Source organism: Rhinolophus ferrumequinum, chromosome 10 (assembly GCF_004115265.2).
Source record: "Rhinolophus ferrumequinum isolate MPI-CBG mRhiFer1 chromosome 10, mRhiFer1_v1.p, whole genome shotgun sequence".
Lineage (NCBI taxonomy): Eukaryota > Metazoa > Chordata > Mammalia > Chiroptera > Rhinolophidae > Rhinolophus > Rhinolophus ferrumequinum.
The window spans coordinates 55,942,925-55,954,720 of NC_046293.1; the positions used below are offsets into that span (position 1 = coordinate 55,942,925).

Here is an 11,796-nt window from a genome sequence, read left to right on the forward strand (position 1 = left end):
CAGGCAGGGTCTCTGGTCCTGCTCCCCACATAAGAATGCAGGATATGGTGAGGCCAAAAAGGAACACCCACGGAGCCATAGATGGGGGAGTCATACCACTATATTCTCGCTGGCGGCATCCACCTCTCGCAATCCACACTTCCTAGCTCAGCCAACATCTTCTTGCTAGCCCCCATTTTTCTGCTAGCGTAGCCACAGCAGTTATATTAGTGGCCAATGGCTCACTGGTTACAGCTGACGGCCAACTAACCACAGCTGATGGCCATCAAATCACAGTTGATGGCCACTTACTACCTGAGCCAGCACCTTTCCATATGAGGCCGAGAGCCTGGAAACTGCACTCCTGGCTCTGTCCCCACACAGCTCTAATGCGTCTTTTGGAGCAAAAATTAATATAAACCCACTCTTATTTTACAGTAATATAAGACCCAGTCTTATTTTACAATACTTTTTGCTCCAAAAGACGTATTAGAGCTTATTGTTCAGCTAGGTCTTATTTTCGGGAAAACATGGTAGGTAGGTATGCGATGGTTGAATAGTAAAACACAGGGAGTCTTTGGGGTCTACGCTTCTCCCTAATGGATTTTCATCTTTGACTGGCATCAGGAAATTATCCTTCTGGTCAATAAACAGTCAGGGTGAAGCCTTGTCTGTTACTACAGTGCACCAGAGAATGCCATTTGGGGAGAACAGAGGCAGCTGGCAAGAGAACACAGTGCTCTCAGATTGGAGAGAGGCAGAAAGCTTGGTGGTGAAGGGCAGAATGGGGAGGTGGATAGAGAGGAAAAGGAGAGACAGAAGAGAGGCAGAGAGAGCAATCAATGTCCCAATCCACTATCTTTTCCTCTTCATTGGCTTCTCCAATTTTACTCCCCTCGTGCTTAGTCTGAACCCAATTACAACGTTGTGGGGAGAGAGTTCTCCCTCACCAACAAGCAATTCTCCATGACACCAGCTGGGTGTGCTACATTTCAACTCAATTCTGACACTGTCTACCAGGAGGTAGCATCAGATTTGCAGGCTAAAGGTTCACTCCTACAAGACTTCCTGTTCCTCTTCCACTTCAGACACCAGTTGCAAGCTCAGGTGCTTCTGACTGACTATAATTTGGAGGTTCCAACCACCCCCTCCTTGGATTTGACTACTTTGCTAGAGCGGCTCACAGAAATATTTTACTTACTAGATTCCTGGTTTATTATAAAAGGATATAACTCAGGAACAGCCAAATTTAAGAGATGCATAGGATAAGTTATGGGGAAAGGGTGTTGAGCTTCCATGCCCTCTCTGAGCGTGCTACCCTCCCAGAATCTCCAAGTGTTCACCAACCTGGAAGCTCTTTGAACGCTGTTTTTTTTTTGGGTTTTTAAGGAGGCTTCATTACATAGGCATGATTGATTTAAATCATTGGCCATTGGTGATTGAACTCAATCTTCAACTCCTCTCCTCTCAATGGAAGTTTGGGGGTGAGACGGAAAGTTCCAACCAGTTTTGCCAGTATGGGACTCTACTGGGCAGTCTTTGCTTCCGGACTCCACATGTCCAGGCTGAGACTTTCTCAGGGTTGTACTTCAGTTTAACAGTCTTCCTCTCAAATCCTCCTTTTCTCTCTTCTTTCAGAGGTGTCACACCTGCATTCCTACCTCTTCCTGCACTCTCCCTTTTATTCTATAGGTGTTTCCCCCCATGAGTCTCTTGCATGTCTAATTCTGTCTTGGCTTCTAAACCAACACACAGGGATGTGACAGGACCTTAAGGGCTTTTGTGAGAGTTCAATATGTATGTGAAATGCTTACAACGGGGCCTGATACACAGCAAATGCTATGCAAGTGTTAGCTGTTATTATTATCCTTCAGATCTCAACTTATATTTTACTGTTTCCAGGAAACTTCTCAGATCTCCCTAGACTGGCTTAGAAACCTCTCCTGAGTGCTTCAGCAGCATCCTGCCTGTACTTCTATTATATTGCATTGTTTTCTTGTCAGTTTTCGCATTTAGACTGTGGATTCAATGAACAATGGAACGTTGTTTTGTTCACTGTTGTGTATCAGTGTCTAATGTTGTCTCTGACTCATAGTAGATGTTGAATTGATGTTTGTTGAATGAAAAGGATGGTTTAGTGGAGTCTTAACATATGAGTGCTAGTTGCCAAATGGATGAGGGCTGGGAAAGAAGGAATTGTAGAGAATTGTGTACCGAGGCATGAAAAGCCTGTATTTTGTGGGGTGCTGAAAGTTGCTTTTTATGACTGAAGAGTAAAGTGCAAGGAGGTATGGTGAAAGAGAAAGCTAAGGAGGAAGGCAAGGGCCAGAGCACTGGGAAAGCTTTAATGGCAAGCTCTTGCAGGCCTCTGATGTCCTAGCGGGCCCATGCCCATCTTTGACCTCCCCTACGTCTTTATGACTCGTATGTTAGTTCGGCCAACACCAAAATATAGTGGATGTTTCTCTAGAACTACATATGGAAATGTAGGCATCTCTGAACACTCATTTCTTTTGAAGAGGAAGGGGGTCCCCTCACCATGTGCCTGTACCTGGCGGCCCTTGTGGGCCTGTCCTAACTTCTGCACTGGTACCGGGAGAGGCAGGTGGTGAGCAAACTCCGAGACAAGTACGTCTTCATCATGGGCTGCGACTCGGGCTTTGGGAAGCTGCTGGCCAGGCAGCTGGACCTGCGAGGCTTGAGACCTAATATAAGACCCGGTCTTATTTTACAGTAATATAAGACCGGGTCTTGTCTAACATGATACAAGACCCGGTCTTATTTTACAATAATATAAGACCAGGTCTTATCTAACATAATGTAATATAAGACTGGGTCTTATATTAATTTTTGCACCAAAAGACGCATTAGAGCTGAGGGTCCAGCTAGGTCTTATTTTTGGGGAAACACCGTAGTTCCAAGTATGGAGTAGAATCCTTTTCAGATGTTCTGAGGTAATGCTCTTACGTTAGAATAAAAACAACTATTGAGCACTTAAATAGGTCTTAGGCCTTGTGTTAATTACTTTCACCTACATTATCTTTTTTTATCACTCCAAAAATCTTGATATTTAAGTATCTTTCTCAAAGTTCACCTGCCACAACCAGGACTTGGCAGAATTGGGTTTTGACCCCAGGTCTTTGTCTCCTGCCACCACATCACACTTTAATTCTCAAGATTTATTCTTCATAAAATTTCATTTCTGAAGAGAGGATGACTTCTTTTTTTCTTAAAGTGAATCTGTCCTGGTCTCTGCACGGTGACTCTCTTTCTCTCTTAGTCACCTGGTACAAAATATTTCTGCACACACTAGTAGGGGCTGACCTTAGGGAAGTTTCCCTTGGAAATAAGCTGTGACTATTATAGGCACCATGTATTAGTTTCCTATGGCTGCTGCAGTAAATTATCACAAGTAATTTACAGTGTCTATTATCTTAAAATAACATATATTTATTCTCTCACAGTTCTGGAGGCCAGAAGTCTGAAATCAGTATCACTGGGCCAAAATCAAGTTATTGACAGGGGCATGTTCCTTCTGAAGGCCCTAGCGGGGAATCGGTTACTTGCCTCTTCCATCTTCTGGTGGCTGCCAGCATTCCTTGGCTTGTGGCCACACCACTCCCATCTCTGCCTCCATGGTTACATTGCCTTCTCTTCCTCTGTTAATCTTAATCTGCCTCTGCCTCTTTTATAAGGATAGTTGTGATTGCATTTAGGGCACACTCATAATCTAGCATAATCTCGTCATGTCAAGATCTTACTTAGTTATACTTTCGAAGTCTTTGCTATATAGGGTAAGCTTTATAGGTTCCGGGGATTAGGACCTGATATCTTTGGGGGCCATTAGTTAGCCTACCACACGCCATGACTGGTATACGCCTATTATAGTGCACATATTATATTACCTGCCTAGGAAGGGAAATAGGGAAATAACCGAGGAATTTACATGAGTTGTTACCATGGGCAGCCACCTCTCCTGACTTCCTGTCTACTCAACATCCTGTCTACCTCCACGGGGCTGCTGCCTGCTGATCTACCACCACTCGCGACTGGTCTCTTGGACTCCTTGACGCATTCCCAGACCAAAAGCAAAGATACGTCCTTTCAACGTTCAAATCACTATTTAGTCTCTTTAGAATATTTCAGTTTCCCTTAATTATGCTAAGGATAAACAGGGAAAGGAAGTGTTGTCCCACATTGAGTTGTAGTTCTAAAGGGGAATGGAGATGTTGCGGGGTGGGAATAACAGTGAGCGAGCTGCAAGGGGAAGTGAAATTTAGAGGGCAGAGGCACACCTGGCGTGCATAGACCCTCTTCAGAGCATACACAGGCACTTGAAGAATCTTTTTCTGAAGCTTTAACTTGGAAGGTTTTAGGTTGGGGTTTGATAAAGGGAGGGTTTTCCTTTAGAACAGTGGTTCTTAACCTTTAGTGTGCCTCAGAGCCACCTGGAGGGTTTGTTCAAACGGATTGTTGGGGGTCACCCCTGAGTTTCTAAGCCTGGACTGGGGCCCAATAATTTGCATTTCTAGCAAGTTCCCAGATGCTGATGACGCTATTGATTTGGGGCCCACATTTTGAAAACCATTCACTACTTTAGAGGATCATGGTGCTTTGTGTTTTACCTTCTTGTGGACCATTGTTTCTAACATTTCTCCTTGGCATGAGCTGGGGCTTCATCTTCTCCAGCAAGTCTGCTTGAACCTATAGATTAGGGAGCACCCCTCATCACTGTCCCTAGAGCACCTAAAGTATACCCCTGCTATGGTGCACAATGCCATCTTACTTCACTTGATGAAGGCAACACTTACTTAGCCCAGTGCCTGGTACATACTCAGCCCCTAATAATTATTTTTGGAACTGTTTATTAGACTAACCTGAATATTTTGGAATGACCAATGACTGGGAATTTTAATTCCCACATCATATTCCATTAATGGTCTCTTGTAGTCTTTGTCACACTGTAATTTTTCACAAGCTTATGTTTTTGCACTGCCTGCTATCCCACTGTTCCGCTTTCTTCGCTCAGAAATTTCCTCTTTATCCTTCAAGGCTCAACTGAAACATTTTCTTCTCTCCGAAGCCTTCCCTGACAACCTCAGAAAATCTGTCTACATCTTTCCCTCTACTAATGTACCTTAAACACCTCTTAAATACCTCTCCTTTATAATTCTTTTGAGTTGTATTGCAATTATTTGCTTACTTATTGGACTCACCCACTGTGAGCTTTTTGAGGCGAGGAACTGAGTCTTAATTTTCTGATATTGTATATGTAAAACACTTAGCACACGAGCTGCCATAAAAATGCTAATTTTCTTCATTATTGTTTGTATTCTTCATGCCTCCAGCATCCAGCACATGGCAGGTACTTAATAACTCTATTAAAAGAGTGGATGTAGAATTGAATGGTTATTGTAGTTTGTATAATCATATTCCAATTGTTGGACCTGGGGATGTTTAAAATTTTAATTTTTTTCTTATTTCATTATTTAAAAAAATATTCAGTAAACGTGTTTTTGTAACCTGTTTTTTTTTTGTTTGTTCTTCCCTCAGAGCATTGAAATTGTGTTATCTTTCAATCAAAGGATTTAACTGGAGGGTTTTTGTTTTCAGGCACGACCTTCGACATTTTGGGGTGAAGATCAGCATAGTTGAACCTGGCTACTTCAGAACTGGAATAACAGACTTGCAGGTGTCCTTAGCAAAAGTGAAGCGAGTCTGGGAAGAAGTCCCTATGCATATTAAGGAGACCTATGGAGAAAAGTGTTTTGATGGCTGTGAGCTTTTCTTTTTCTAGGATAATGGACAACCTTGCATGAGAAGGGGAAAAAGGGATTAGTAGAGAAGAATTGGCTGATCCTTTGAGAACAGAGCTCCTTCAACAAAGCCTTCCCGTGCAGGAGGGGTTTGGGAACGTACCAGTGCGTTCAGGGCTGGCTTGTGATGGCTGCTGTGGCTATGGAAGAGGCCATATAGATAGCCATGGGCCAGGGCCTGCCCTGCCCTATCACTTATGGGCCTAGCCACCCGAGAATTAGGGTAGAGGCATGGATCCTCTGTCTTTGAGACAGGGTACACCAGGTACCTCTATGAAGTTTGGCAGGATTGGTGTGGGAGACATGCTCAGCTAAACTGCAGCCTTCAATATTGTCTATCCTTTGGTAACAACGGGCCTAGCCACAAACACCATGTCTTCCTGTGAGAGGAGGGAGGGTGTCGGTGGGAAGAGGTAAGTGGGTGAAGCTGAGGCTTGTAGGGCCCTATCGGTTATTCCCAGAGACTGAACCTCATGTGCAGGCCATGGGAGCCTTGTGGGCATGAGATGGTTCATTTCATGTAAAAATGTCATTCTGATGACCTAGAGGAGGAGGCAGTTTGGGGGTGGAGGCAAGGCAGTCCTTTTGGTAGAAGTAGGCCCTGCATGCTGATGTGGGGCTCTACCTTCCCGGGGACAGGGGTGCTTTTTCTTCACATAAAGAAGTCAGCAGCTTGCCAAGGCCTAGGGGAGCCTCTTTTCCATTTCACAAAAAGGTCGTGTGGTGGACAGAAGCATTCCTTTTTGGGATGATATCTTTGGGTGATATAGTAGTACAGAGGAAAGGAGAAGGGGAGTGTGTAGACAGAAGACTCCTGACCTGCAGCGCTATCTTCTGGGTGCATCAGGCCTGTGAAGGTCATTATCAACAGAGGAGAGAAAAACTGCATCAAGGAAAGGCTGACACGAAATAGTACCTGAGCCTCTCAGAACACATAGCCAGCTAAGGAACTACAGTTCCCAACGTGCCAGAGGCCAGCCATTTTTCTAAGTTTTTCCCCACCTAAAGTTTTAAATTACCTATTAGGGAATTCTCCCCCCCCTTGCGGGTACATGTAGTTTGATAATAAAAATCAATAGGAAAGTTGAATTTTCTAAATGACTATGTATAAAAAAAGGGATATATATATTTCATGATATAAAAGGAATTGAAATTGTCCACATATCTGTCTATGAATTAGAATAATCTAGATCAGTGCTGTCTAATAGAAATATAATGAGAGCCACATATGTAATCTTAAATTTACTAGTGCCACTTTTAAAAAAAGGAAAAGAAACAGATGAAATTAATTTTAATAATATATTTTATTTAATCCAATATATCCAAAATACTAGCCTTTCAATATTTATTATCAATATAAAAGTTATTAATAAGGTATTTTAAATTATTTTTCCTGTTAGTCTTTGAAAATTGGTGTGTATTTTATACTTACAAGCACATCTCAACTTGGACATTAAATTTTCCTAGGAAATACTTCATCTATTTAAATTAATAAAATTTATAGTTGCCAGCAGCATTATTCATAATAGCCCCAAAGTGGAAACAACTCAAATGTCCATCAACTGATGAATAAATACAATGTGGTATAGCCACACAGTGGAATATTATTTAGCAATAAAAAGAAAGGAAGTACTGATGATACACGCTACACATGAATGAACCTTGAAAACATTTTGCTCAGTGAAATAAGCCAGTCACAAAATGCCACAATGTATGATTTTATTTATATGAAATGACCAGAAAAGGCAATTCATAGAAACAGAAAGTAGATTACTCGTTGCCTGAGGCTGGGTTAGTTGGTAGGAAGAGGGATGACTGCTAATGGGCCTGGGGTTTCTTTTTGGGATGATGATGTTCTAAACTTAGATTGTGGTGATGGTTACATAACTGAAAATACTAAAAGTCATTGATTTGTATTATTTAATTGGCTAAATTATAGATACCGTGTTTCCCCGAAAATAAGACCTAGCTGGGCAATCAACTCTAATACGTCTTTTGGAGCAAAAATTAATATATGACCTAGTCTTATATTATATTATATTGTTTTATATTATGTTATATTATATTGTATTATATAAGACCCGGTCTTATTTTACTATAGTAAAATAAGACCGGGTCTTATATTAATTTTTGCTCCAAAAGACACATTAGAGCTGATTGTCCGGCTAGGTCTTATTTTCGGGGAAACACGGTACATGAATTATATCTCAATAAAGATATTTAAAAATTTCCAATATTGAATAAAGTATAACCACATACCTATTTTGTTTCAAAGATACTTAAAAGTTTTCCAATAACAGAATTGAGTTTTAAATTTTAAATTAATTAAAATTTAAAAGTTCAGTTTTCAGTCACATTGGTTATATTTTAAGTTATATTTTAATAGCTACATTTGGCTAGCGGCTGTCACATTGGGAAGTACAGATCTGATTGGCCTAATCCTTGTAGAAATTAAATGTAGTTTGACTTCTGCGACTATGTGCAACAGGATCTTAAAATAAAAATACAAGGAATAAGATTTCTGACCACCATTTCTCTTTTTGTATACAGATTGCAGTGAGGTAAACAAAGGGCTGTTGAGCTGTAGTACCAACCTGAAGCTGGTCGCTGACTGCATGGAACACGCTCTGATATCTGTGCATCCCCGCACTCCATATTCAGCTGGCTGGGATGCTCAATTTTATTTCATCCGTCTATCTCACTTACCTACATCACTGGCAGACTACATATTGACTAGATCTTCAACCAAACCAGCCCAGGCATTTTAAAGAAAACTGGTTTGGAAAACTGCATTTTAAAGAAAACTCTTGAAATGAAGAAGACAAAAGTCTGAAATTGTCTCAGTAATCCTTATTTAGAACCTAGACTTTCTGTAACAATAAGAATTAATGCCTAAATTCATTTATCTGGCATCATCTGAGAACCAACATGTTTACATTCCAGATATCCAAAACGTACTCTTTTAGGTGATGAATCTTTATTATTTTAACCATTTTTTTGACGAGAGTATTTCCCAAATGCATTATTCTTCCTTTCCCTATTAAACAGATAGACTGAAAACAATTTAACTTGTTTTGATGTTATTTCTTTGTGTAAATGAATAGCTGTTCTGTGCTGTGATAAACTATTGCTCAGGGACTACTGAGAAATATGTGGGTGTGTTCATCCTTATTTCAAATGTATCTATATTATGGTACTTTTAATAAACATTTCATCTTTCTTTCTCCTTCCTATTTGCCAGCTAGAATTTATTTATTTATTTATTTATTTATTTATTTATTTATTTATTTATTTATTTATTTTATAAATTTTATTGGGGAATATTGGGAAACAGTGTGTTTCTCCGGGGCCCATCAGCTCCAAGTCATTGTCCCTCAGTCCAGCCATGGAGGGCGCAGCCCAGCTTCAAGTCCGTTGCGGTTCTCAATCTTTAGTTGCAGGGGGTGCAGTTGGCAACCTTGTTGACAGCTTGCACTCCAACCAACTGAGCCATCTGGCTGCCCCTCCGGAAACTCAGCAGCAGCTTGTTGTCTTCAATCTAGTTGTGGAGGGTGCAGCTCACTGGCCCATTTGGGAATCGAACCGGCAGCCATGCTGTTCAGAGCTCACGCTCTAACCAACTGAGCCATCTGGCTGCCCTAGAATTTTTTAATGTTTCTTCTTTACTTAAAAATAAATTATTTTAGGGGTGGCTGGTTTGCTCTGTTTGTTAGAGCATGGTGCTAATAACACCAAAGTTGCCGGTTCTATCCCCACATGGGCCACTGTGAGCTGTGCCCTCCTTAAAAATAAATAAATAAATAAAAATAAAAAAATAAAATTATTTCAATTTTTAAAATCAAAATAACATTCACATATACAGTTAAAATTCAGTTAATACTCAAAAGCTTAAAAGTGTAAAACAAAAATTCCCCACCCTTCATTGCTGCTCTGCAGAGGCAAATGCTTTCAACTTTTATCTATTTCTTCTGGTATTTACCTCTGTATTTCTAAATAATATGCTATTATTTCTTGATTTATTAATTTATACATTCTCAATGATTTCCTGGTAGAGCAAATGAGAATTTAGCTTTTTACCACTTTCCTGACCATTTTCTGTATTCCCATAATTCTAACATAATTATATCACATTTTGAATTAAATAATAGTGTTTGCATTAAGTATGTGAATACTGTTTAGTAAAGTGTTTTTCCTTTATATTACCTTTTCCTGTTTGTTTCTCTTGGAGATAATTATGACCTTGCTTTTTACTTGCATTTTATTTTTTAATTTAATTTAATTTAATTTAATTAATTAATTTATTTATTTTAAAGATTTTATTGAGGAAGGGGACTTTATTTGGAAACAGTGTGTGCTTCCAGGACTTTTTCCAAGTGAAGTTGTCCTTTCAATCTTAGTTGTGGAGGGTGCAGCTCAGCTCCAGGTCCAGTTGCTGTTGTTAGTTGCCATTGTTAGTTGCAGGGGGCACAGCCCACCATCCCTTGTGGGAGTCCAACCAGCAACCTTGCGATTAAGAGGACGCGCTCTAATCAACTGAGCCTTCCAGGAGCTCAGCGGCAGCTCAGCTCAAGGTGCTGTGTTCAATCTTAGTTGCAGGGGGCAGAGCCCACCATCCCTTGCGGGACTCGAGGAATTGAACCGGTAACCTTGTGGTTGAGAGCCCACTGCCCCATGTGGCAATCGAACCAGCAGCCTTCGGAGTTAGGAGCACGGAGCTCCAACTGCCTGAGCCACCGGGCCAGCCCAGCATTTTATTTTTTTTTAACTTGCATGGTTTTATATTTGCTTTCATTTTTTTTAAGTTCTCTCAATTGTATCACTATCAATAATACGAGGTCTGACAATTAAGTTCGTGAACTTGCCACCCTGCACTTACATTGGCAGCACTGTACAAACAGCTTTGTAAGGTTTCATAACCTTGGTACCGTGTTTCCCCAAAAATAAGACCTAGCCAGACAATCAGCTCAATCGCCCCTTTTGGAGCAAAAATTAATATAAGACCTGGTCTTATTTTACTATAAGACCAGGCCTTATTTAACTATAAGACGGTCTTATATAATATAATATAAGACCCGGTCTTATTTTACTGTAAGACCGGGTCTTATATTAATTTTTTCTCCAAAAGATACATTAGAGCTGATTTTCCGGCTAGATCTTATTTTCAGGGAAACACGGTATATCAGTGTCTCACAGTTGTGTTCGTGTCGATGAGTGGCAGTTTCTTGCCGGGTGGCGTTCATTATTGTTGTTGCGTGTTTTTGTGTGCCATTGTGAGAACGTCTGAGCTTGAATTAGAGCAAGGAACAAACATTACATTTCTTGCTAAACTTGGCAAGAGTAGAAGTGAAATCATGGACATGCTAGTCCAAGTTTATGGGGATAATGCCATGAAGAAAACGGCAGTGTACAAGTGGATTGAACGTTTTTTTCTGAGGGGAGAGAACGCATCACTGATGAAGAGAGGTCAGGGCAGCCAGTAATGAGCAGAACTGACGAAAACATTGCAAAAATTTGTGGAATTGTGCGTCAAAATTGTTGGCTGACTGTGAGAAGCATAGCAGACCAAGTAAACATCAATAGAGAAGCAGGAAAATCTTAACTGAAAATCTTGGCATGAGAAAGGTGGGCACTAAAATGATCCCGAAGGAGCTCTTGCATCATGACAATGCACTAGCTCACATGGCACTGTCTGTGAGGGAGTTTTTATCCAGTAAACAAATAACTATATTGGCACATCCTCCCCTTCACCTGATCTGGCCCCCAATGACTTCTTTATCCGAAGATAAAGGAAATATTGAAAGGAAAACATTTTGATGAAATTCAGGACATCAAGGCTAATACAACTACACCTCTGATGGCATTCCAGAAAGAGGTTCAAAATTGCTTTGAAGGGTGGACTAGACGCTGGCATCAGTGCATAGCTTCCCAAGGGGAGTGCTTCGAAGGTGACCAGAGTGATATCCAGCAATGAGGTACGTAGCACATTTTTTAGGATGAGTTC

At 40.7% G+C, this 11,796-nt stretch overlaps 1 protein-coding gene across 1 annotated transcript; it reads left to right on the top strand.

Annotated features, from left to right (window-relative positions):
* The first annotated feature begins 2,518 nt into the window (after window positions 1-2,518).
* On the top strand, window positions 2,519-8,563 carry LOC117028833 (17-beta-hydroxysteroid dehydrogenase type 6-like). Its single transcript, XM_033117691.1, is given in 4 exon segments — window positions 2,519-2,699; window positions 5,565-5,756; window positions 6,118-6,128; window positions 8,357-8,563. Coding segments are annotated over 4 exon segments (591 nt in total).
* Window positions 8,564-11,796: the final 3,233 nt, after the last annotated feature.